The 26,801-nt window shown below is 49.3% G+C and overlaps 1 protein-coding gene across 4 annotated transcripts in view; it reads right to left on the bottom strand.

The window, feature by feature from the left end:
- The window catches only part of CFAP77 (cilia and flagella associated protein 77), a 574,339-nt gene that overhangs the window by 182,523 nt on the left and 365,015 nt on the right, over positions 1-26,801 (bottom strand). For all 4 annotated transcript variants that reach the window (XM_029613689.1, XM_029613690.1, XM_029613691.1 and 1 more), the window contains one exon: positions 11,326-11,548. In XM_029613689.1, the coding sequence (XP_029469549.1) occupies positions 11,326-11,548 (223 nt within the window). The remainder of the gene's footprint in view (positions 1-11,325; positions 11,549-26,801) is intronic.

Below are 26,801 nucleotides of genomic sequence, written 5' to 3'. Positions count from 1 at the left end.
ACTTGAAGATAACGAAGCAAGACTCGCTTGACATCCAGTCGACGGAGGTCGCCCCCAGCCGTACCCGCAATCTCCTCCGGAGAGAACGCGGGGAGTTCCACCGACTGGTTGACGTGAAAAGCGGAGACAACCTTAGGCAAGAAGGAAGGAACCGTCCTGAGAGAGACCCCGGAATCAGAAAAACGCAAGAAGGGCTCCCGACAGGACAGCGCCTGAAGCTCGGAAATATGACGAGCAGAGGAGATAGAGACTAGAAAGACAGTCTTAAGAGTAAGATCCTTGAGCGTAGAGTGGCGAAGAGGCTCAAAGGGAGCCGCACAGAGAGCACGAAGGACGAGGTTGAGACTCCAAGATGGACACGTGGCCCGAGAGGGAGGGCGGAGGTGTCTAACGCCCCTCAGGAAACGAATGACGTCCGGGTGAGCAGCCAAGGCATGACCATCCACCTGACCCAGGAGAGAGCCAAGCGCAGAGACTTGAACGCGTAAGGAACTGAAGGAGAGACCCTTAGAGAGACCCTTCTGAAGGAAAGAAAGATCCAAAGGAATTGAGGCGGAGTGCGCCGGGACGCCCGCCTCCGTACATGAGGACTCAAAGACCTTCCAGATGTGCACATAGGCCAGAGAAGTCGACTGCTTCCGGGCTCGCAGCAGGGTGGAGATGACCTCCTCCCTATAACCTTTGCGCCTCAGGCGACGCCGTTCAAAAGCCAGGCCGCTAGACAGAAGCGATCGGCCTGGTCGAAAAATACAGGCCCCTGCCGGAGGAGACGAGGGAGATGACTGAGGCGCAGGGGCCCGTCTACCGCTAGATTGATGAGATCCACGAACCACGGCCTTCGCGGCCACTCGGGAGCGACGAGAATCACCGGACCCCGTGGAGTTCGATTCTCCTGAGAACTTTCCCTACCAGAGGCCACGGGGGGAACACGTACAGAAGCACGTCTGCCAGCCAAGGGAGAGCCAGAGCGTCCACGCCCTCTGTGCCGTGTTCCCTCCAGCGGCTGAAGAACAGATTGGCTTTGGCATTGCACAGAGTCGCCATGAGGTCGAGATGAGGAGGACCCCACCTGTCCACTATCAGAGCCATGGCCGCGTCCGAGAGTTCCCATTCTCCCGGATCGAGCGACTGCCGGCTGAGGAAGTCGGCTTTTAACATTGTCTTTTCTGGCGATGTGAGAGGCCACAAAGCACTGTAGGTGACGCTCCGTCCAAGCGAGTAGACGGCTGGCTTCTAAGGCTACCAGGGGACTGCGAGTGCCCCCTTGGCGATTGATGTAGGCGACTGTGGTGGAGTTGTCGGACATGACTCGTACCGCCTTGCTGCGGATCAGAGGAAGGAACTCCTGAAGGGCAGGCGGACCGCCAAAGTTTCCAGCCGATTGATGTGCCAGCGCGACTGAGTGTGGGACCATGTCCCCTGGGTAGACTGAGATAGGCAGACTGCACCCCAGCACAACAAGCTGGCGTCCGTGGTTACTATCGTCCACTGTGGAGCTTGAAGAGGCATCCCTTGTAGGAGATCAGGAAGGGACAGCCACCACTGTAATTCGTCGGCAGTAGACTCCAAGAAGGGAAGGACTACGTGGAACTGCTCCGACACTGGTTGCCAACGAGACAGCAAAGCTTTCTGTAATGGACGCATATGAGCAAAAGCCCAGGGGACCAGATCGATGGTAGAAGCCATGGAGCCCAGGACTTGGAGATAATCCCGGGCCATCGGTGAAGATAGCGCAATCAAATCCTGAACCTGACCGATCAGTTTGAGGGCTTGCGCCCGAGGTAAGAAAACCTTGCCTACTCGGGTGTCGAAGTGTGCTCCCAGAAATTCCAACTCCTGGGAGGGCTGAAGCTTGCTCTTGGAAAAGTTCACTATCCACCCGAGAGAGGCAAGGAGCTCCAGGACTCGATCCACCACCCGCCGGCAAGAGGTCTCCGACTTGGCCCTGATGAGTCAATCGTCCAGATAGGGATGGACGAAAATCCCTTCCCGGCGCAAGGCCGCAGCCACTACTACCATTACCTTCGTGAAGGTGCGAGGAGCAGTCGCGAGGCCGAAGGGGAGAGCTCAAAACTGGAAGTCCTGGTTGAGAATGTGGAATCGGAGAAACTTCTGGTAGTCGCGGTGGATGGGGATATGAAAATATGCTTCTGCGAGATCGAGGAAAGCAAGGAACTCTCCTGGACGGACCGCCGCAATGACCGCCCGCAGGGTTTCTATGCGAAAGTGGGGGATCTTGAGGGCCCGATTGACCCTCTTGAGGTCCAGGATTGGGCGGAAGGACCCGTCCTTTTTGGGCACAGTGAAGTAAATAGAATACTGGCCGGCGCCAATTTCCCTTTCTGGGACTGGGACCACCGCCCCCAGATCCAGAAGCTTGGAGAGAGTCTGGACCACCGCGTCCCTCTTGGCCCGGCCACAAGGTGAGAACAGAAAGAGATCTGGAAGTTTCCTGACGAGGTTGAAAGCGTACTTGTCTCTGATAATGTCGAGGACCCACTGATCCAAAGTGATTTTGACCCATTCCTCGAAAAACAGGGAGAGGCGTCCGCCGAGGTAAGGGACCGAGGGATGGGCCGGCTAAACTTCATTGTGTGGCAGGTTTAGCGGTGGTACGCACGGGCTTGCCCTCGCGAAAGGGCCGCCGGCCACAAAAGTACTGCGACCAGGACTGCACACGAGAAGACCCCCTAGGAGTACTGCCCCGCCCTCGAGAAGCGAAGCGACGCTGACCCCTGAAGTGAAAGCGAGAGGCCACGAAGGACCGAGAAGCCTTAGGGCGGTCCTCTGGCAGTTTATGGACCTTGTTGTCAGCCAAGGAGTCCATAAGCTTGTCAAGGTCCTTGCCAAAGAGCATCTTACCTTTGAAGGGAAGCGTGCCCAGCCGGGTCTTCGAGGACTGATCAGCCGACCAGTGGCAAAGCCAAAGGAGCCTCTGGGCAGCCACTGCTGAAACCATCGCCTTCGCCTGGACACTGACCAAATCGTAGAGGGCGTCCGACACGTAAGCGATTACCGCCTCCAGACGTTCGGCCTGTTCTGCCTCACCTGGTGGAAGCTCCCGGGCTTCCACCAGGTGAGGCCCACTGTTGGACCCACTGGAGGCCTGCCCGCATCATGAGGCTGCTACAGCAAGACGCCCGAACCCCGAGGGCCAGGACGTCGAAGATGCACTTAAGGTGAGCCTCCAGCTTACGATCTTGCGAATCTTTTAGGGCCGTGGAACCTTCCACCGGGATCGTGGTGTGCTTGGCCACTGCAGAAACATAAGAATCCACTGATGGATATTGCAACAGCTCCAAGCCCTCTTCTGGGAGGGGATAGAGCTTATCCATCGCACGCCCCACCCGGAGCGAACCCTCAGGAGCCTCCCATTCCCGTAGGATAAGGAGCTTAAGCATGGGGTGGAAGGGAAAAGGCCGGAGCCCGGAGCCCTCCCAAAACCGGGTTCATATCCTTAGGAAGTGAGGCCATGAGATTATCCACGGAGGGACTTTCCAGACCCAGCTCCTCCAAAACAAAAGGGAGGAGGGGCTCTAGCTCCTCCTTACGAAAAAGACGAAGGGCTCTGGGGTCATCCCCCTCTAGGGGGGGGCATCTGCCGAATCCAAGGAAGCAGCGGGGTCTGAGGACCCAGGAGACACCGGGGGAGGGGAGGAGGGGGGCACCCCCGGGACCACCCGCACCCGAACTGGTCCCTGAGGCTCCGCAGCCGTTCCAGCGGTCAACGGCGCTGAGTGAGCAGGCTAGCTAAATAAGATTTGTGCATGAGGAGGACGAAATCCGCGGAAAATGGGACCCTGGATTTACCGGGGGGGGGGGGGGGGAGGGCGAGGGGAAGGTCAGGACCCCCCTCCTGGGAATCCGAGGTGGCCAAATCGGTGGTTAAATCGAAAAAATCCGGCCCCCCAGCCCCAGGGAGCACTGAAATCGGCCCCGACGAAAAATCCAAGATGGCGGCCGTTCCCGGGCTCTGCCGACCCGGGAAAGGCCTAGCCATGCTGGGAGGAGTGGAGCCCCGGGCTAAATTTGCTTGTCCTGCCGAGGAGGGACCTTCCCCACCCGGCAGACAAGCAGTGCAGAGGCCCTGCCGCAAAAAACGTGAGGAGGACAGCCCACAAGAAACACAGGCTGTCAGCCGGGACATAGCAACCTCGGCTGAAGAAAAAAAAGCTGAAAAAACAAAGCTTGATTGACAGCCTGCACAGCAGGAGAGAGCAGACGGGAACCTGCTGCCTTCTGCTTCTCTGACTGCCGGATCTAATCCTACACTGACCAGAAAAAGTTAAAAAAGCTGGTCAACTGCTGCAAATAAGTAAGAGGTAGGTGAGTACCTGCAATTTATTGAAAGTTAAAACTTTGAAACTCATTTTTTTTTTTTTTACTGAGCACAGCAGCGGGTTCAAAACCCTCTCGGCAGCCAGAGGGGGAACGAGGCCCAGAGAGCGTCGCTCCCCACACCTGGAAGCGTACACGGACTCAGGACTAAGCAGGGAAGCCCCTCCTGCAAAAGGGGACAAGCCCCCCTGAGCCGGGCAAGAGCTGGGAGACGGACGTCTCCCACACAAAAAGGCACTAAAGAAGGCAAAATTCCTTCAGAGAATCACTTTCTATAATTTTTTTTTAATTCTTTATTTATGATTTTCAAATTTACAAAATAAAAAGATTCTATATAAGTAAAGACTTGCAAAAAAAAAGAGAGAAGTATTTCACAAATACATATTAGAAAACAATATCTATGGTTAAATACTATATACTTGCCTCATATTCTCTTAATTAAATTCCAAAATATTCAAACTAAACAAAGTACTTTACTTTTATACAATTATATATATTCATCCATCGGAAATAAAACAGGAAGAGGGCAAGTGAAATCAAACTGAGAGATTTTATAGAAATTCCTTATCTTAACAGTGGCATATAACATAGACTAAAGTGGAACCTCATATGATTAACCCTCAATTATTGACCGGGGAAGAGGTGGTTGGTCTTCTGGCATCTATGAATTGGCGAAGTTGTTCTGATTGAAAGAAAATAAAACAGTCATCCCCTTTCTTAATTAAACATTTACATGGATATCTAAGCGTGAAAGCAAAACCAAGGGATACAACATCTTGTCTCAAAGTTAGGAATTCTCTACGTCTTGTTTGAGTGACTGGAGCTAAGTCTGGGTATATTCTTATTGTTTGACCATAAAAATTCAAGGGAAATTTTCTAAAGAAATTGCGCATTACATTATTAAAATCATACACAGAAATAAATGCAACCAGCAATGTTTTCCTTTCCAATACATCTGTTTCCGAGTTTTCCAGGAAACTAGTTAAATTTAAAGGAATAGGGGTATTGGCAAAGGCCCTGCAGCAGCAGGTCTATTACTGCTATTTAGAAATCTACAAAAGTTTATAGACGGCATATTCTCTTCTGTAAATTCCAGTCCTTCTCTAAGAAGTCTTTTCAAGGTAGTAAAGGGAATTTCCCCAGCAATTTTTGGAAAGTTCGTAATACGTAGATTTAAATGTCTGATGTTGTTTTCCAAATTTTCCAAACGTTTGGAACAGGCCATTTGTTCTTTAATTACTGCTACATTAACAGCTTGCAGAGAATGAATTTTATTTTCATTCTCTGTCATTTTATTTAATGTCTCCATTGCCTGTTCTTGTATTCCAGTTATTTTTTGTTGAACATTATAATTCAGGGAGTCCATTTTTTGCTCTAACCGTTTCATAGCTTGGCCTTGACCAGCTACCAAATCCCAGAGTGACTCAAGTGTCACTACCCCAGGCTTAGTTGTCGAGGTCGAAGGTATATCTCCCGCACCAGTAGATGTTAAACACTGACCTCGGTCCGCCGAAGCTCCCTCGATATCCTCTACGAGGTTTGCCTCCCGACTCGAGGCCCCTAAGGCTCCCGCTGGTGCCTCCGTTTCTGGCCGGGATACCCTCTCCAGCGTCAGCCCGCTTCCTGGATCGGCCTCCACCTCCCCGGTCGCATCGGCCGCGTCATCGACCTGCGACCAGGAAGTCTCTCCATCCGGGTCTCGCTGTGCTGGGGGTGGTCTGGTATCCGAGCTAAGAGAAGCCTCATCCACAGGAGCTCCCCGTTCTCCCCCACGGGGACTCACACCAGGTTCACCGGCACTCTCTGCTAGTTCCAGTTGGCTAAGAAAGCGGATGATGTCCAGTTGCCCGGAGGAGGGTAAGGTCTCCGGTGGAAAGATTCTTACCTTCCCCTTTCTTTTCGAAGGCATATCAAAGAAGGGGAAAAATATCTTTCAAGAGAAAAAAGTCGAGCACCGCCGTTCAGAGCCGCGTCTATGCCGCCATCTTACTCACTTTCTATAATTTTTTAAAACAAGAACCAAAAGAAGTACTTGCTTGAACCTAAAGAGAATAAAGAGGCTGACTAGCCTACAGCAAAGAACCGAAGGGGAGATGCTGCACCTGCTGGGAGACAGACGAATACTGAAGGGTGAAAGGATAGGCTCTGTCCTGATATAGGGCATCCTGCAAGTTTTAGTCTGTCTCCACCTGCTGGAAAGGAGGCTCAACCCACTGTCTGGACTGATCCGGGTACGTACAGGAAAAGGGATTTATGGCAGTGACAGTAATCCCAGTTAGTAAATGTATAGTGAGTCATGAAGAAGTTAGAGCTCCTTGCGTGGAGTGACTGTGGTTATGCAGCTGTCCATGCAAGGAAAAGCGTGAATGATGTTGCACTCCGCAGAGAAACAGCATTCACCGATAGTGATTCAATAAATACCCCAGTTGCCGAAGCTGGTGCAACTGGCAGAGTTTGGGATTGTAATATTGTTGACTCACTATGAAGCACATAGAAAGATTAGAGGTAATGTACTTACTGCGATATGGAAGCATGGTAACGAGAGATACCATTTTACCTGTGCCTTCTGAAGAAAGTTGGTATTTCTGAGATCCAGGATGGGCGGAGAGTAACTACTTTCTGTTGAAAGAAAGAATAGTGTAATTAAAACTCCCCAACCCCCCTTCCCCCCTCTGTGCTTTGTAGCGTCTGGGGGAGTGTACCTGTAACTTTGGTACAAGGTGGGGTGGCCGCTCTGATATCCGGCCAGTTGGGAGACCAGGAGGTGTCCAACTGGAGGGGCTGATGTAATCTGGATATCATGTAACCTCCCATGGGAGCGTGAGCGGTAAAGTCTTATCCGCATTTCTGTGTGCTGTACAAGGAGACATCGAGACCTGTCGTCAGGCTTCGAGTTGGACTTGCACTTCAGGCAGTATTTGCTGGATCTCGTGTTTAGCAGATCAGTGAAATACATGGAACTTTGGTTCTGAAGCAGGAACCAGAAGCCAGAGCATTAATCAGTACAGAGCATCATGGCTGAAAAAGGGAGGATGCCCTGATGCAAGCCCAAAGAAATGATAGAGAGGTTCTCTTGGTATTGTGGCTGGCATAGCGATATGTGATACTAATACGGTTCTTGGAAGGTACATGACCTAGAAATTTTCAAACCATGTGGCTTGAATTAGAGAACACATCTCGATGGGAATGCTGCAGAAGCAGGTACTTACCATCCGACGTGGATCGCCGAAGGATGAGCCGGTGAAGATTGCTGGCTCCGTGGATTCCAGGAGTCATCGAGGGAGTAGACGCCCGTCTCATCTCTGATGCCTGGTATGGTGGCGTAGGTATAGAGGAGACAGGCTGAGCGTGGCTGGCATTACCACGGTAGTATTTTGTGGAGGGCCACAATCCCCCACTGATGTCGTGGGGCACGCCTCAAGAACAGGGGAACCGATTAACAGCTCATGAACTTGGCCCTCGTCGCAGCGGCTCGATGTCTCGTGACGCCAGTGCAGAATTCTTCGGAACTCATTCCGGTGTTTCTGGAGCACCAAGGACTGCCAATACTGTGCAGAACAGTGTCGATGGCAGTGGTGATGTTGCTCGGCCCGAGCATTGTCCAGCATCAAGAAGGATAGCACCAATGTGCTGGATGGTGTCGGTGGCGGACTGTCACCGTGTCTGTGACGATGCATGCCACGGTGCTCGGTCCGATCTTTCCCCAGCGCCGAGATGGATGCCCTTGCTGTCTTGGATGGCAACCGATGATGGACTGTCAGCATGCCTGCACTGCTCCTGGCACTATGTAGTGTCATAGGCTAATACGGGGCTTTAATAAGAACCCAAAGCATGGAGCACTATGTTCAGGCGAGGGCATTACTTGGTGGTGCTATGTCGGTATTGTCAGTGTTGATGGCGGCCTCAGCGGCCTCGAGGGTATCGTCAAAAATATATATGAAAAAACATCGATGACTCGGCCAGAGCAATGATGACAGTGACGGAGCACTGACGGCATCGGCGTAGGTATCTATGAGAACGATGTGGCATCGAAAAAACATTGTTGGCATCGGAAAAATGATACCGGCATCGACGGAGTCGATGACCGCATCGATAGGAACGTCGAAGACACCGATGGAAACGACGTGGGTGTCGAGGGCATCGATGTATGGAGGCAGATGCCAATGGCATCGGTGGCATGGCCACGGGCATCGACGGCATGGCCATGGATGTTGATGGTATCGATTGGATCGACTTGGGCAGCAATGGCATCCATAGCATCGATGCCATGGACATGGGCATCAATGGCACCGACGTGGGCACCGATGGATTCGATGTTGGCAAGGATGCCATCAATGGAATTGGCATTGGCATCGATGCCCATCGATGAAAAAGACCTGGGCATCGATGACATCCATAAAATAAAGGATGGCATTGATGGAAATGACCCTGGCATTGATGGAAGTGCCCTGGGCGACGGTGGCATCGACCCGGGCATGGATGACACAGACGAGACAAGGTATACGTCGATGGCATCCATCCGGGCAATGATGGCACTGATGAAACCCAAGGAAAAATCAGTGCCATGGATGAAAAATATGGATGGCACTGATAGAAATGATGCAGGGATGATGGCATCAGAGTACCGTGGGGGGAGGGGTACCGATGGCATCTAAGAATCCAGGATGGTCTGAAGGGGTTACCTACGGTAGCCATGGGGGCATCGACTGCGCGAGGGTACCGAGAATCAAAGAACCTGAATCGACAGGGGCCCTGGCGGCAACGGAAACCGTGGAAGTCCCTGTCCCACTAGCACTAATAACCAGGCAGGGTGTCACAGAGGGACACTCGCAGGCTATGTGTGGCTAACTGAAAACATAGGGAGAGGGAAGGCCGCAGTTGGTTGGCAGGCCAGGGAGGTGACAGGAACCGACCGAAAAAACGGCATACAGTACTCACCGAGCATCGAATAAACGTACGCGAAGGGAGACCCGTGCAGGGAAAAGTGTTTGTGAAGTAAAAGTTTAAGTATTTCCATGAGGAAAAAGTATTAGACTTTCTCACAGAGCTCCTAACCGCTATGCTTACTGCAGAGCGAAAAAAAGAAGACTGAGGGAGACACCTGTGGCTCACAGGGATAATTGCAGGCTGAGCATGCTCAGTGCACTCAGTGTGCCAGTGTCAGTCAAAGCTTTGTAAAAACTTTGACAGAAAAGTTTTCCGTACAGGGCTCCATCCTGTGATGTCACCCATATGTGAGAGAGGATGAATCTTTTTTTGAAACCACACCTAAATTTAATGCAGTGGGTGTATGGGTGTGACATGTGAAGGAACTCCACATGGTAGTGACTCCATTGGTAAAGTTGTGTAATTCTTGGAATACGGACCTGGGAATTGTGCTGGAGGAAGCAGACATTATAGAAGCATTTGCTGCAAGTTATCATTATTTACTTCCCGCTAATCTCAGGGAAATGTAGTTTAAATTATTGCATAGGATAAATGTTACTAGATTAAAAGGAACACAGAAGTATTTATGTGTTTAAAATGTCATATTCTCAGTGGGGATTTGTGCCATATATTTACAGGTTGTTATAAGCTATAGAGATTCTGGGAGCAGGTACAAAGGTTTTTGGAATGAATACTGAAAAGCTCTATTCACTGAGATGGCAAATTGGTAAATCTCTATTTATTCCAAGGGAATGCTATTTTGCCTACTGGGGGAAAAATGTTTATTGCTGTTTCTATAGTGTTGGCAAAAAAAGTAATTTTTATTGCACTGGAATGCTTCTGATGTGTCTTCTTTTTCAATGTGGAAAAATATGATGCTACTGCAAGTTACTTTGGAATGGTTAAGAAAAAAGAAAATGTCTGGGAAGAAGGTCCTTCTGTTTCAAAGAGGCTACTTTAAGCTTTGGGAAACAGTGCTGAAAGGGAAGTAGATCCTTGGACTTATATGGCTCTATCTTTGTAATGGGTACACGGCTGCCTTACTTTCATCGGTGTGTATTTGGGGTGTGTGTGTGTGAGTATGGATGGTACGAGTGGGGTATGTATGGAATATAGGGACAGATTTTAAAAGCCCTACACGCGCCGGGCCTATTTTAAAAAGGCCCGGTGACGCGCGTAAAGCCTGGGGCTTTACTAAAGGGGCAGTCTGGGGGCAGGGGCGGGGCCAGAGGCCTTTCACACAGTGGCCATTGCCGCTGTGATGGAGCATCACGTGCCAGCAAGCTGCCGGCGCGCAATTTGCGCCTGCCAGGGGTTAGTGTAGGGCTAAGGGGGGAAGGTTAGAGGAAGGGGAGGGAAGGTCAGGCTAGGGGGAAGGCAGCGCAGCTCGGCACACGCAAGGTGCACAATTGTGCACCCCCTTGGCGCGCCAACCCCTGATTTTATAATTTGTGCGTGCCTGCGCGCGCAAGTTATAAAATCACATATCTATTTGTGCGCGCCGGGGTAGCGCGCGCATGTGGACGCGCATGCACATGTCTTAAAATTTACCCCATAATTTGTAATATAATTTGTAAACCTGGTGAGCTACCACACTGCTTGTAAAGTTATAATTCCCAGAAATTTCTTTATTTGATTTAACTTGTTGGAACTGTTAACTTTGTCCTTTATCTCTCACTTAATAAACATTATTACAAAAGAAAGCTAGCAAAGCAATCACTCCAAAAACCTTGGTCTCGTGTGACTGATGTCCCCAATATCATAAAGTTTTGTAAACAGCTGTTACAAAACTAGAGCTCTTGAATTCTGATTTCCTAATACATTTTGGGTATTGTAGACTTGATTTTCCATAGAGACAATAAGACTACAACTAAAGTTTATTTTGGTACTTAAGATAAAGAACCAAGCCTGGAAATAAATGTCCAAGTGCTAGCTGGTCAAGTTAGAATAGGGTTCCAGGTTTTTAAAGCTATAGTTCTCTTGTTCATAAACTCTAAAACAGTGGTGGGTGAATATATGTGGCCCCTCTGTGCTGACAGCTCTACAGCTCTGTTCACTTACCGTGAGGAAATGCCATAGGTCATACCCTCAGGTGGGTGCCAAGGCCGGCGTGGGAAGCGTCCTCCCTCAGCGTTGTAGCGGATGTCGTGTGCTTTCCGGTACTGGTCCTGTTCTTCCACAGTGACAAGCCCAGCTTTGACAGCTTCACGGTTCAGAGCAATATAACCTCGGGGCAGTTCTCGGCGCAAAGCTTTGGCTTCAATAGAATGCCAGTGGCCTATTGCTAAGGGATAGAAAAAATGTTTTTTCTAAGCAATCCATCCACTATACTTCTGGAAATGATAAAGCTTCTTCTGGTTCACTCATATTAATGGGTAAAAATGACTAAAACTATCACAGAACTTCTATAGCATTACCATACAAATACCACACTATGGGCTATTATATTCTAATATTTCCATTGGTTTCTCTGCTAAGATAACTAGGATGCTGATTAATGTCAGTTAGTGTGGTGGTTGTCTTAGACTGGCTCTGGCAGACCCATGAAACTAAGATGAAACCAGGAAAACCAAAACAAAACAGAGCTCACAATCAGCCAACAGTAAGAAGAAAATATACTTAGAACAGGTGTCAGCAAGCCAGACGATATGTCCTGCTGTATTATGCAAGGTCCATCCGGACAATTCAATCATCCACCTTTCGCAATGTCCAAACACAACTTTTTTTGGTAGTTTTGTTAGCAGGTAAAAGCAAACAAATGGAGAAATTACTTACCGATAATTTCATTTTCCTTAGTGTAGACAGATGGACTCAGGACCAGTAGATTTATGCTCACCTGCCAGCAGATGGAGACGCAGCAAGCTGACAACACAGTATATATAACCCTGCAGTGACCACAGTCTCCCAGACTAGCAAATCTATTCCACATTCTCTTTTCCCTTCCCCTCCCTCCCCTCTCTCCCTTATTCCTTCTCTTAATTTCCTAAAGTACCCACGGCATATTACCTTTATTTAAATAAAATTTTTGTTTAAGCTAGTATTTATCTAGCTGTTTTAATTAAATTTATGTACATTTTTTAATTTTAATTTTATTCATGCCCTACTTTTATTTTAATTTTCTGTAAACCGTTTTCACAAAATTTTATTTAAAAAAAACGGTATATAAATACTTTAAAATAAATAAAATAAATGATTAAAAAGAGATAACCAGAACTGTATTCAACCAACCATAAACAGTGAACTCACATAAGATTCTAGGTACCCCAATCAATCGAATTTTATGAATTTTTTTTTTACTGTAAACCGTTTTGATCAATTCTTTATTGTAAAGGCAGTATACAAACAATTTTAAATAAATAAAATAAATAGGAACTAGATGAACACTTACCAGTAATCCCTTGGGACTCAGAGCCCCACAGGAGGACTACTGATACACTCAAGCGGCAGCCAAGGACGGGAAGCTGAGTCCATCTATCTACACTAAGGAAAACAAAATTATCAGGTAAGTAGTTTCTCCATTTTCTAGTGTGTACACAGATGGACTCAGGACCAGAGTGATGTACCAAAGCTACTCCCTAACAGGCTGGGAGGCTGCCCGTGGTCCAGTCAATACCACACATGCAAAGGCTGCATCCTCCTGGGCCTGCACATCCAGACGATAAAATCTGGAAAAAGTGTGTAAGGAAGACCACGTCGCAACGTAGCAGATATCGACGGAAGACAACAGACTAACTTCCACCCATGACACCGTCTGAGCCCTAGTGGAATGAGTCCTAAGCTGAGTAGGCAATGGCTTTCTAGCACCTACATATGCGGTTGTGACCACCTCCTTAATCCAATGAGCTATATTAGCCCACGAAGCCGGAGCACCCTACTTACTCCCGCCATGGACAACAAACAGGCAATTTTTCTTTCAAAAAGACTCAGAGACCTCCAGATACCACACAACAAGATGCTTGACATCCAAGGAGCGGAAAAGGTGAAACTCCTCCGCATTCTGACCTTATCCAGGGATGAAAAGGTGATGGACTGATTCAAAAGAGAGTCCGAGACTAACTTGGGCAAGAAGAATGGAACAGTATGCAGCTGTAACATCTCCAGAGTAACCCGAAGGAACAGCTCCTGGCAAGACAAGGCCTAAAGCTCAGAAATACAACATGCAGAACATATAGCCACCAGGAACACAGTCTTCAATGTTACCAACTGTAAGGAAAGGCTGTACAGTAGTCGGAACGTAGGGCCTGCCAAAAAGTCCAGCACCAAATTAAGACTCCACAAGGAAACCATTAAACTCAAGGGAGGCCTAAGGTGCTTCACTCCCTTCAAAAAACAGGCCACATCAGGATGAGACAACAAGGAAACACTATTCACCAGGCCTCTGAAACAGGCAAGAGCCGCAAGCTGCACCTTCAAGGAATTAAGGGCCAAGCCTTTATTTAATCCATCCTGCAAAAAATCCAGAATGAGAGTGATCCTAACTGAACAAGGAAGAATAACCCGCTCCTCACACCAGTCCTCAAACTCTCCAAACCTGCACATAAGCCAAGGAAGTAGAGAACTTGCAAGCGCAGAGTAAAATGGCAATCACCACAGAGGAATAACCATTCTTTAATAGACGAGCCCTTTCAAGTGCCAAACTGTAAGACAGAATTGAGTCGGATCCTCATGAAGAACAGGTCCTGCTGATGCAGATCCATGTGTGATGGAAGACGAAGGGAGGGGGGGGGGGGGGCCTCCACCAGAAGTCATCACAAATCCACATACCATGGATGCCTGGGCTAGTCTGATGCCATCAGGACTACTAGCCCCCTATGGCCTTCGATCTTGTGAATTATCCTGCCCAGCAAGGGCCACGGAGGAAAGGCATAAAGCAATCTGTCTTCTGGCCAGACCTGTATGAGATTGTCTATTCCCAGGATCTCTCCTGAGACTGTAGAAGCAAGGAACCTTCGCATTGCGAAAAGTCGCCAGCAGGTCTAGGAACGGAAAGCCCCAGCGATCCACAATCAGCTGAAATGCCTTGGTTGACAACACCTACTCTCTTGGATCTAAACTCTCCTTGCTAAGAAAGTCCGCTCTTATGTTGTCTTTTCCTGCAATGTGAGAAGGCGAGATCATCGACAAATGACCTTCCGCCCATTCCATCAGCTGTCTATTTCCTGCGACACTTTCTGGCTCTTAGATTTTCCCTGTCGATTGATATAGGCCACCATTGTCGCATTGTTCGACATCAAGCGAACTGCTTTATTCCGCAGCCTGTGGCTGAACTGCAAGCATGCCAGCTGTACCGCCTGGGCCTCCAGGCGATTGATGTTCCAGCAGGACTCTTTGGCATTCCAGCATCCCTGGGCTGTTAACTCTAGACAGTGAGCCCCCCCCAACCATGGAGACTCGCATCTGTCATGAGTACCAACCAGGCCAGGGAGAGGACAAGGGAACTCCCTTTCTCAGATGATCCTCTTGCAACCACCACTGAAGGCGGGAGCAGATGTCCATTGGCAAGTGGAGCTGATCCGCATAATCCTGAGACTGCAGGTTCCAACAAGATAGCAGAGAATGCTGAAGAGGATGCATAAATGCTCTTACCCACGTCACCACTTCCAGGGTAGCTGCCATCAAGTTGAGTACCTGTAGGTAGGCTTGCTAAAGAATAATCTCAATCCTACTAGCATGTGAATCCTTCAAGGCCACTCCTACCTCAACGGGAATAGTCATCCGCTTAGACACAGCACATACCAGAGCATCCACTTTGGGAAAACGCAAACACTCTCTCACAGCTGGATCCAGGGGGTACAGGCCTTCCAATGTCTGACCCCCTTTAAAATTTGCCTCTGGGGCATCCCATTCCAGATCAAACAATTCCTGGATGGCATCCATCACAGAGTGCACACCGATGGCCAATAGAAGGCAGCAGAAGATGCACAAAAGCACGTGAAAATGGCCGCCACAGCCTACCATGCAGCGTGCAAGTAAAAAGCCTAAGTGGGGTCACGTGATGCTGTAAGAGTGTTTAGACGTGGCTCTGTATTGCTCCTGGGCCCCACTCCCTATATCCACCTGCTTTGGCCTCTCCAAGCTGTTGAACGCGGCCTTAAAGATTTTGGTGCTGATCATCTGCTTGTTGCAGCTCTGTGGGAGTTTTTCTGAGATTCCAACAGGAGCAGTTGGTGATAAAAATGCTCCGCAAGGACAAGCTAAAATCAGACACTGCCGACAAAATGGCAGATCTCTTCAGTGATCCCCCATCACCACCAAATGTTGAATGTGAACTGGACACTCTGGCAACAGTCATCCTGGCAGCTATGGACGAAAAGCTAGGTAAGCTGCACTCCGGATTCAATGACATCTAGGGCTTGTTCACCGAGGCTGAGTTGTGCATTGAGACCATGGAAATATGAGCTCAGGCCCTGGAGCGGGACCTAACTGTGGCCCAGGCAGAGGTGGCCAAGCATGAAGTCAAACTGGATGACTTAGAAAATCCTTCCCACTGGAGCAACCTCCGTTTAATCGGGCTCCCCGTAACGCTTATGGAGCAGGACTTGCGGGGTCTCCTAGAGCAATGGCTGCCGTGGACGCTTAACTCCCCTGACACCTTGACAGGCATCCAGGTTGAGTGTGAACACCGCATGAGGCCAAGGCCTAATGAGTAGTGGAAACCTAGGCCTGTCCTTGTTAAGCTCCTTAATTTTTGACACAAAGAAGAAATTTTACACTTGTTTCAACAACATTAGGCCCTTGAATACGAGGGGCACAAGATCTTGGTGTTACCTGATTATTCACAGGCAGTCTTGGTGCGGCACAGGGCTTTTGCACCACTATGCTCCCAGCTTGTGAACCATCAAAGTAAGTTCATGCTCCAGGATTCTGTTGCGCCCGTTGATCACAGGCGGCTGCGACCTTTGCTGCTCATCTCGTTTCTATTTGCAGCTCCGAGTCTGGGGAGAATGGCGGCCTCTGCTTCCACACTCCGACCCTCATGGCATGCCCGGGATGGCGTGGGCACTCCAGGCAGCCATCTTACATCCGGGTTCACCTAAAGCACGCGCACGCCTGCCCTCTTCTTAACCACATCATGGCGGGAACCTCGGGGGCATCCCTACTGCATGACGTCATCCGCTTACCATACTTAAACTCAGCTGACCTCTTGCTATACGAGTTAGCAAGGATTCCTTCCTGCTATTTCTGCCACGCTGGGACTTCGTCTCTCTGAGTGTCCTAGATATCCGCTCCTCGGAGAGCCATTTCTCTCTCTCTAATTCCAGTGAGTCCTGCATTGTTCCTGGACGACCCTCACTGTTCTTTAACTGGACCTCCTCGGTGCCTGATCTTCCATCTACGTCTACAGTGTGAGTACAGAACTTTCTCTACTACATTTGTGACACGGATTCTCGGGTTACCCCGCTTGTGGGCCACTACCGGATCCCCTCTGTCTTGTGCACGCCATCGGCTCCTGGCCTACCCTGCGCTGCGGACCACTATTGGAGTTGCCAGCATAAGCTATGCCTAGAGAAGGTATTCACCAGACCACTCTGCTCTGCGGACTACTATCTGGACTGACTCCATTGATCCGCTCCTCAGATCACCATCGGCTGTATAATAAAGTTATTCCTCTGTTGTCCATTACTGCTGAGACCTTGCCTGTTGTGATAAGGCCCACAGGGCTCCTCCCTGTGGGTGGAGTTTCCACTCTCCACAACCCAGGGGCCCACTTCTCGTTCAAAGACAAACCGAACATAACAGATCCTGTGCAGTTCAAGGTGAACTTTAACAACTCAACCTTGTTTTATGAGTCAGAAGTGGAGGCACAAGCTTTCTTTCATATCAAGCTGAAAGAAACAGAAGAGCATGCACCTCATACTATTTGATTTCAGTTGAGGCCATAGTTCACCGTATGGTGTTATCTGCGGGTTGGCGATTTCCAATTGCATAGTCCAGTTGATGATGGATGTGGTGACGGGACATATGTACTCTTTTTTGTTACATTCTTTTTTCTGAGCAGACTGCCTGGGTTGGATGAGTTTTGAAGTGATGGGGGTCATGGGAGTAAGCATGGCGAATGGGGACGCCCATGCTGGTTTGGAAACGCCAAGGCCCTCGGCACCGGAGACAGCCATCTTGCCCAAAGAGAGTGAAAGAGAAGAAAAAGAGGTAAGTCTGCGACTGACGGATGCAACACGGCTTTAAAAACATTGCTTCACCAAAGGGCGAAAAAGGGGTTAATGTACTATAAGGATAAATTTTTTCAGCATGGGAACAAGATTGGTAAAACGCTGGCAAACTTGACGAAACACTGGGGAGGTTCAAAATACATTGTTGCGTTAAGGGGTAAGGCAAGGCAATTAGTGAATTCTGGGAAGGACATTAATAACATTTTTAGGGAATTCTACCAGGAACTTTATACGGCGTCTCTGGGTCCTGCATTGGAGATTTCAGACTATTTCCAGTCTGCGAGATTACCCAGCTTAACAGAGGAGCAGCTGGAGCAGCTAAATAGGAAAATTAGTTCTTACCTGTTAATTTTCATTCCTGTAGTACCACGGATCAGTCCAGACTGTGGGTTGAGCCTCCTTTCCAGCAGGTGGAGACAGACTAAAACTTGAAGGATGCCCTATATCAGGACAGAGCCTATCCTCTAACCCTTCAGTATACCGAATGTCAAAGCAGAAAACAAGAAGACCAAAGTAGGATCAAGCAAGTAACCATAAAGCTCAAATGGAGCAACTGTAGAAAAATGTAAGGAACATGGCCTAACTACCCGCTCTTGCATATTCTTGGCATGAGAACAACCAAGGCTTCCGGTGTTTTTGCTCAGTATTTTTGTACAAAAATGAGATAGAGTCTGCAGAACTGCAAGAAACAAAACCATCTTCGAGAGGACAGAAAAAGACAAACAGGGAAGGGCGTCTGGACTGATCCGTGGTACTACAGGAACGAAAATTAACAGGTAAGAAGTAATTTTCCTTTCCCTGTACGTACCCGGATCAGTCCAGACTGTGGTATGTACCAAAGCTTCCCTAAAACGGGTAGGATCAAGACAGTCCCACTCGAAGCACTGGTAGCCCAAAAGAACCGAAGCAGAGCTTACACAGCTAGGCGATAGTGTCGAGCAAAAGGAGATAAGGACGCCCAAGTATGAACTGTGCAAATCGTCCACGGAGAGAACAAAAGAATGTTCGCCCAATAAAGAACTTAAGAACGCAAAGAAGGAGTTGGAAGACCCTCAGGGAACCGCCAGGCCATGACAAAGAACAACCGAGAGATCACTTCCTGCAACTAGCGCGCTATAGTGGACTCAGAAGCCGGCTTACCCGATTGGACCCACTCCAGGGAACAGGAAGATGGACAGATGCACGAAGCCATTGGGGACCAGGAAATAGAGCAAGAGAACTTGTATGGAAGCAAGGTAACGAAGACCCGTATGGCATCAAGAGAATGGAGACTGTCACCAGATGCAGGAGCAAGGCGGGGAGCTCCGCTGACCGAAGGAGAAAGAAATTAGACAAAACTCCACGAAAAAAGGAAGAACCCGTAAGAGGGCTACCCTGAAGTCGGAAATTCGCAAAGAGGGGATCCCGCCAGGACAGCGCTTGGATCCGACGAGCAGAGAAGAGAGGACCAGAAGACAGTCTTAAGCATAAGGGCCTGCAGGGTGACGCGACAGAGAGGGTCGAACAGCCGTACAGAGGGGTCTGCACCGCCGAGTGAAAAGTTTACGACGGACAAGTGGGCAAGAAGATGGATGTAGATGCCTGACACCCCTGAAAGTCCAAGTCACACACGGGTGGCCGCTCAGGGACGACCTGCCACTCGACCCAGGAGAGCCGAGGGGGTAGACTGGTACGCGCCGAGAACGAAGGAAGGATCCTCAGAGAGACTGCCTCAGAGAAGAAAAGACTAAGGAGATTGGTGCGGAGTACGCCGAAAAACCTGACTTCGCACAAACAAACCCAAGCACGTTCCAGATGCGCATGTACGCCAGGGAGTTGACCGTTTCCGGGCCCGAAGGAAGGCAAAGACTGCCTACTCCGAAAAACCCTCACATCGGAGATATCGCCGTTCAAGAAGGCAGGGCGCTAGACAAGCGTGAACGGCCTGGTCGAAAAAAATACAGGGCTCTGACTAAGGAGCTGAGGAAGATGGCGTGGCCGCAGGGGTCCGACCGTCGCTAGGTTGAGAAACTGTGAGCCAAGGCCTGAAACGGCCCCTCTGGTGGTACTAGAACCATGGAACACCGGAGGAGAACTATCCGTCTAAGAACTTTCCCGACCAGAGACCATGGGGAGAGAGGGGGGGGGGGGGGGGGGGAAAAAGACGTTCCGCCGGCCGAGGGAGAGCCAAGGCAATTACGCCCGCCGAGCTGTGGTCCCTCCAGCGGAAGAACCAATCTACCATGGTATTGAGAAGAGTCGCCATGGGGCCCAGGTGGGAGGGGACCACCTGTCGATGAGGAAACCATGGTTGAGCCAAGAGTCCCCACTCCCTGGGATCCAGCGACTGACGACGGAGAAAGCAACCTGAACATTCCCCCTAGCCCGCGGAGAGGGAGGCCGCCGGGCACTGTAGGTGTTGCAGCCCCTGGGCGATGGAAGCAAGCCACGGTGGTGGAGTTGTCAGGCAAGACCCATAGCGCCTTGCCGCGTTTGAGAGGAAGAAACTCCAGAAGAGCCAGGAACATTGCCCAAGACTCTGTAATGTGCCAGCGAGACAGACACTGGCCAGGTCCCCTGGGCATACTAGGAGAGGCCGACCACTCCTCAGCTGGAAAGACTAGCATCCGCGGGCACTATTGTCCACTGGGGAACTTGGAGAGGTAGGCCCAGTAGCAAAAGAAAAAGCAGGGGGGGGACCACCCCTGCGAGATGGCGACGGTAGAGCCCAAGAACGGGAGAACTGTGTGAGACTGTTCTGCCAGTGGCTGGCAAGGGGACAGCAAAGTTATCTAGAACAGTTGTATTGTAGCAAGGGCCCAAGGGACAAGGGCGAGGGTAGGAGCCGAGGAGCCCGAGATCTACAGGCAGACACAAGCCGTCAAAGAAGGGAGCAAGGGCAGACTCTGAGACCGGCCAAACAACTTGAGGGCCCGCACACAAGGCAAGAAAACCTTGCCTACCCAGGTGACGAAGCGGAGTCTCAGGTACTCTAACTCCGGGAAGGGGGGAAGATTGCTCTAAGAGAAATACAGTATCCACCCCAGGGACGCAAAGAAAGCTAGCCCGCGATACACCGACCGCCGACAAAGAACCTCCGCCTTGGCCCTGACGCGCCAGAGGCCTAGATAAGAGTAGGCGAGGAGTCCTGCCCAGCGGAGAGCTGTGGCCATCAACACCTAAACATTGGTGAAGATGCAAGGTTCCGTCGCGAGATCAAAGGGAAGTGTCCAGAACTCGGAGACCCAGCGGAGGACGCGAACACGAAGAGACTATGGCAGCCATGATGAAACAGAAGATGGAATATGCCACTGAGAGAAACGAGTGGGCCGAGGGATGCCCCGGGGGGAGGACGGCACGAGTATGTTCACAGGGTGTGCTTGCGGAGAAGCGGGAACTGAGAGCCCGGGGACTCTTGTGAGGTCTAAGAGTGAACGAAGCAAATAGGATAGTGGCCTGCGACAAGTACGCTGGCTGGGGCCGGGGCCTCCGTGCCCAGACACAGGAGCTTGGCGGGGGTAGCTGCACCTTATGTCGCAGGAACCGACCACCAGGGGAAACAGAAAAAAGATCCCGCCAAACACGAGGAAGGCGAAGACGTGCCCGTGTCTGAGAACGTCGAGGACCCCCTGGTCCGACCGGAGCCTGACCCAGTCCGCGGAGAAGAGGGAGAGGCAAAGATACTCCGGAGTATGTGCAGGCGTAAGGATTGAGAGCGTGGGCTAACCCTCGCACAAGAGAAGGCATCCAACAGAATGCTGCGACAAAAAACTGTGATCATGAAAGACAAACCCCCCTGAGGAGAACCGTGCCCACGTGGGGTATACCAACTCTGGTCCCGAAGCATGGACCAGAGGGTATAAAGGACCAGGATAGTTGCAGACGGGCCACCGGCAGCTGATGGCTCCTACCGTCCCCTAAAGAATCCAAAGTCTCTCAAGGTCCTGGACAAGGAACAGCTTACCTCTGAATGGTAACATACCCCACCGGTCAGAGGAAGCCAGAGCGGCCGACCAGTGGCGCAGCTACAGGAGCCGTGTGGCGGACATCTCTGAGGCAATCGCCTCCGGCTAGAGGCGGCGAAGGGTCGAATGCGCAGCCTTTGGCCACGGGAGGTCCCGGGCGCAGAGGATCATGCCGTTCACCCCATGAGAGACCTGCGCACAGCAGGAACTGCAGCAAATAGTGGAATACATCCACGGCGCTAAAACATCAGAGTGCGCTTCAAAGAGCCTCGGGAACCATGTCAGCAGGCAGACCGGGGCCGCTTAAAAACCGGAAAACCCCTCCTGAAACGCGACCACAGAAGGAGTCCACGGAGTGATTATGGGTTTTTGTTTTTTTTTTTAAACAAAGCATGCCACCTAGAGGGGAGCTCGTTCAGGGCACGGTCCAACCGGGGAGCCTGCGAAACCGCAGGCACAACTGTTTGGGCGGGAAAGGAAGGAGAAGGCGCCTGACAAAACCAGGATCCCGCCAGGACCGGGGCCACATCCGTGTGGAGAAGAGGCGGCACCAGGAAGATTAGCTAATGCACCCGGGTTGGCTATAGGATCCGGGAGTACCGGGATCCGTCGGAACAGGGAGGGGGCACCTCTGGGACCACCCGCGCCCCAAAGGACCCCAGGGGCTCAGCAGCCGGCCGAACTAGCAACAGCACAGAGCGGGGAAATTTTAGTTTACTGATTGAATTAAATTTTTTTTTTAATTGATTTGTCCCTGGGGGGGGGGGGGGGCAAGGGGGGACCTTCCACCTCCTCCTGCATGCTCACTAAAGGGAATTTACACAGGAGGAGGGAAAAAACAGAAAAAACGACCCCAAAAATCCAGGGGGGTGACAAAAAAACCTCTCTGGGGGGCTCAAATCAGGGGGTAGCTGCAAAAAAATCGGTCCCCCCCAGCCCTAGGGAGCTCCGAAAACGGAGCAGATAAAAAATCCAAAATGGCCACCGTTCCCGGGCTGCCCGACCCGAGAACGGCATGGCCAAGCTCTGGGGAGAGGATCCCCGGGCTAAATTTGCCTTCCCTGCCGAGGAGGGACCTTCCCCACCCGGCAGGGAGGCATAGAAGGAACCCCCACGGCAAAAATTCGATGGGGGCTGGCAGAAAAGAGGCAGGCTGCCTGCCCGCGGCAAAAATAGAGCCGCTCTGAGGAGAAAAAAGGCTGCAGAGAGAAACATGATTGACAGCCTGCAGGGCTGGAGAGAGCAGGAGGGAAACCTGCTGCCTCCTGCCTGTCTGGCTGCCTGTTCAAGGTCTGCTATGACCAGAAAAATGAAAAAATGCTGGTCAACTGCTGCAAATAAGTTAGAGGTAGGTGAGTACCTGCAACTTATTGAAGTTTAAAACTTTTTTTTTTTTTTTACTGAGCGCAGCAGCGGGTTCAAAAACCCTCTCGGCAGCCAGAGGGGGGAACGAGACCCCGAGAGCCTCGGTCCCCACACCTGGAAGCGTACATGGACTCAGGCTATGCAGCGCAAAAGGGGCAAAGCCCCTCTGAGCCCGGCAAGAGCCAGAAGACGGAGCCATCTCCTGAAGAAAAATTCTGCAGACTTTCTAACTAACCTGCCAATGTTATTAAAACAGGAAGAACAAATCACAAAATCCCTAAGGAATAAGTACGTGCTTGATCCGTAAGGAAAAGAAGGAAAAGGCTGACCAGCCTAAAGCAGAGAACGAAGGGTGAGCTGCTGCACCTGATGGAGACAGACGAATACTGGAGGGTTAGAGGATAGGCTCTGTCATGATATAGGGCATCCTTCAAGTTTTAGTCTGTCTCCACCTGCTGGAAAGGAGGCTCAAACCACAGTCTGGACTGATCCGGGTACGTACAGGGAAAGACCAATTCAGTTGCAAGAAATAGCACAGGAAATCCAGGTGGCCAAACTCTTCAAAGCACCAGGACCTGTAGTCTCCCAGCTGAATTTTATAAGCTGTTAGTGGGCAAATTGGTGGCTCCATTGGGAAATATGTTCTCACATTTAGCTGACTCACAAAGGTTTCCTTTTGCAGCAAATAGCACCATGATAATTGTGAACCCAAGGCAGGACGTGACTTGACTTATCCTGCATCCTATTGGCCCATTTCTCTTATTAATTTTGATGTAAAGCTTTTAGTAAAGATCATGGGAAATAGATTGGTGAAATTTCTTCTGGGGTTTATAGGGTCCGAACAGGTGGGTTTTGTTCCAGGTCGATATATTACTACAAACATATGTAGAATCATCGCATCCTTGATCGGTTGTAGGCGCCTCCACCTTCCATCCATGCTTCTGAGCTTGGATGTAGAGAAGGCATTTGATAGATTAGAATGGAGCTTTATGTTAAAAACCTTGGAATTTTTTGGGATCTCAGGATATTTTCTTCAGGTAATCCACACTCTTTATTGTGTCCTCCATGCTTATGTGTCTGTAAATGGTTATGCATCAGTGGATTTCTCTTTGGGTAGGGGTGCAACCAAAACAAAATTAGATCGATGTCAGGAAATACTTTAAGTAAAGATAAAAACCTGTGCCCGACTTGGGCCGAGTTTCGCCCATACAATGTGGGCTGCTTCAGGGGCTACATATATATATAAGAGCAACGTGAGAAAAAAGATGACCATTCAAATAATGTTAATTCCTTCACAGTAACTAGTAGTGCAGCTACAGACATTAGCTTAGGCACAATAGCTCAGAGCACAGTCTATAAACCGATTAACATCTCAGCAAACAGAAAGTCTACTACATTTGTCCACCGCAGGAATCTTGTTTAAATTTACAGAACAAAACTGCACAAATGCACAAGTCGGCATCTCAAAATACCGGAAATGTATAAAGCCCTTGTGGGTAGGGGGACAGGGCCGGGGTGCCCCCTGTCTCCTCTGCTATTTATCCTTTCTCTAGAGCCTTTTTTATGCAGGATCCGAGATCATGGTGGGATCATGGGGATTCCCATAGGAGACTATTCCAGAGCTTGCTTCAAAATGTCTGTTTTAGCTGGTGATATTCTCCTACACATAGCCAATCCCCAAGCATCTTTGCCAGCTTTTCTATCTGAGGTGGAATTCTATGGGAAGCTAGCAGATTTTAAATTGAACTTGGATAAATGAGAGGATCTCCTGACTGATTGAGATTTGAGCTGCAATTGGGTGGGACCTTTCCCAATGTGATGGGTCACTGATTCATTCACGTTCTTGGGCATTAACTTGACCATTGACTTGGCTAATCTCTATAAGGTTAATTTACAAAAATTGCTCCAATCTTCCCAGTTGTCGTTACGGACCTGGCATGATGTCCCACTTTCTATATCGGGGAGAATAAATTTGTTTCAAATGATTCTCTTACCTAAATGGTTGTATTTATATCAAACTATTCCCTGCTATCTTTCTAAATGCGAAGTCTCTCAGCTGGAATATTTGCTCCAGGGTTATGTTTGGAAGAATAAGAAACCCTGTATTCCTTTGGTTAAGTTGCGCTGTAAGTGGGACAAGGGGGGGCTAGGTTTAGTGGATTTAAAGCTATATAACGTGGCCTGCAATCTCCATCCTGTGGCAGACTGGCTGTGGGCACCAGTTTTCACACTCCCATTGAACCTGAAAGAGAACTTTTCTTTTCATGCAATAATTTGGGTTATCTTTTACATTCGTCTGACGGACATTCCAAAATACTTGAGATGGTCTTCTGGTCTTCTAGCTATTCCTCTGATTTTATCATGATGTTATTTCTGTGCTTCCTTAAAATTAAACAGCACTGTCTCCCAGTTTTTACCATTGGTGGAACTCCCAATACCCTTTTCAGATATGGGCAATCAAGGGACTTTACCTGATTGCTCAGTTCTTGGATGAAGAGGGTGGGTTTAAATCGTTCCTGTATTTAGTGGAGGAATTCGAATTGGAAAGCAAACACTACTTTGCTCACATACAGGTTAAGAATTACAATAGGTCACTGCGAGTACAGGACTGGGGAGGGGGAATAAGCGACTGCTATTATCCAATACGTTTGAAATTAAAGATCTTTCGAGACATTCTATTTCTTATTTTTACAAATTTATCTTAGATCTCCAGCTACCCATTGATTTTGGACCTTTGTTATCTAGCTGGAAGCCTGAGCTCCCCATAAATCTGACTGAATCTCAATACACTCTTTGTTTTAAGCGTATAGCATCTCTTACTTGTAATGTAGATTTGCGGGAAGATCAATATACTACTATCCGCAAGTGCGGGCTTTTCAAATTAATCTTGGGACCTCAGCATTGTGTCAAAAATGCACCCAATCACCTGGTACCTTAGGACATCAGTTCTGGAGATTTTCACATATAACTTCCTTCTGGAAATTGGTGATTCAGTATATCTGCCAGGTCACAGGGATACAACTATCCCTGCATACCAATGTACTACTTTTCGATAACTTGCAGGGAGTGGCCTTGGGGCAGCAGTTTAAGAGACTTTAGATAAGGAAGGTATTACTGCTTGCAAAAAAGTCTATCCCGTGCTATTGGGTAGGCAAAGATTCCCCGAACCTCACACATTGGAGAATCCTAATACACCTTATGTGCATCAACGAAAAGTATGTCAATAAAGTTGATGTGACTAAGAAATGTAGAACTTTCCTTCCTATTTGGGACGTATATTTACAATCACTGTCACACCAGGTAAGAAGACTGGTTCTCAATGAAGGTTAAGCCTGTTGTTTGAATTGTTACAATTGTCTGTTAACTATTGGATTGGGACAAGCTGGGATGTGGGAGGGGGGTTGGGATGGAGGGATTGCCCTGTTGGGGTATTTGGTCTGGGAGCTTGTTCTCATTGGGGGACACTGGAAAGAGTCAACCAGTGTTTTCCCATTTTGTTCTGTTTCCCTTTAAATATGTTCATGTGCATTGTGCCTGACTGTATAAAATTAATTAACACATGTAAACATAAAAAAAAGTCTAAACCCACCGGGGACTGCTGAACATGAAAGGCTACCCAGTTCCCCTTCCCCAACCCCAACGGGAGAAGGAACGAATGCCGGCACGGCGCACCAAGAATGGAGACTGGAGGAAGTCTTGAAATTTCTCTAACTGTCTCTGATTAGGGCATAACTTTCTTTTTTTTTTTCTAAACCTTACCTGAGCTCAGCTCTTACTGGCTGAGTACAGAGACGGTCTCTGGCTGTGGGGGAAGAAGGCACCTGCCATCACTGCCACGCTCGGCCTCCTGCACCTGCTTCCTTTCAGATGAACTAGCAGCTAAGTCCATGTCGTGAAACCCAGCTTCCAGACTAAGGCACACCTCTGAGGGACCACAGAAATCGCCTCAGGAATTCTCAACTGGGGGAGGGACCTTTAGGTATCTCCACAGGAGCGCAGGGATTTCTTTTCCTGAATTTAGAATTTCAAATTTCTCCTTTCAAAAAGGTCAAAAAATCCC

Source organism: Rhinatrema bivittatum, chromosome 8 (assembly GCF_901001135.1).
Source record: "Rhinatrema bivittatum chromosome 8, aRhiBiv1.1, whole genome shotgun sequence".
In the NCBI taxonomy this organism is placed as follows: domain Eukaryota; kingdom Metazoa; phylum Chordata; class Amphibia; order Gymnophiona; family Rhinatrematidae; genus Rhinatrema; species Rhinatrema bivittatum.
The sequence above is the reverse complement of the archived record's forward strand: the minus strand, read 5'-3'. Positions and strand labels throughout refer to the sequence as shown.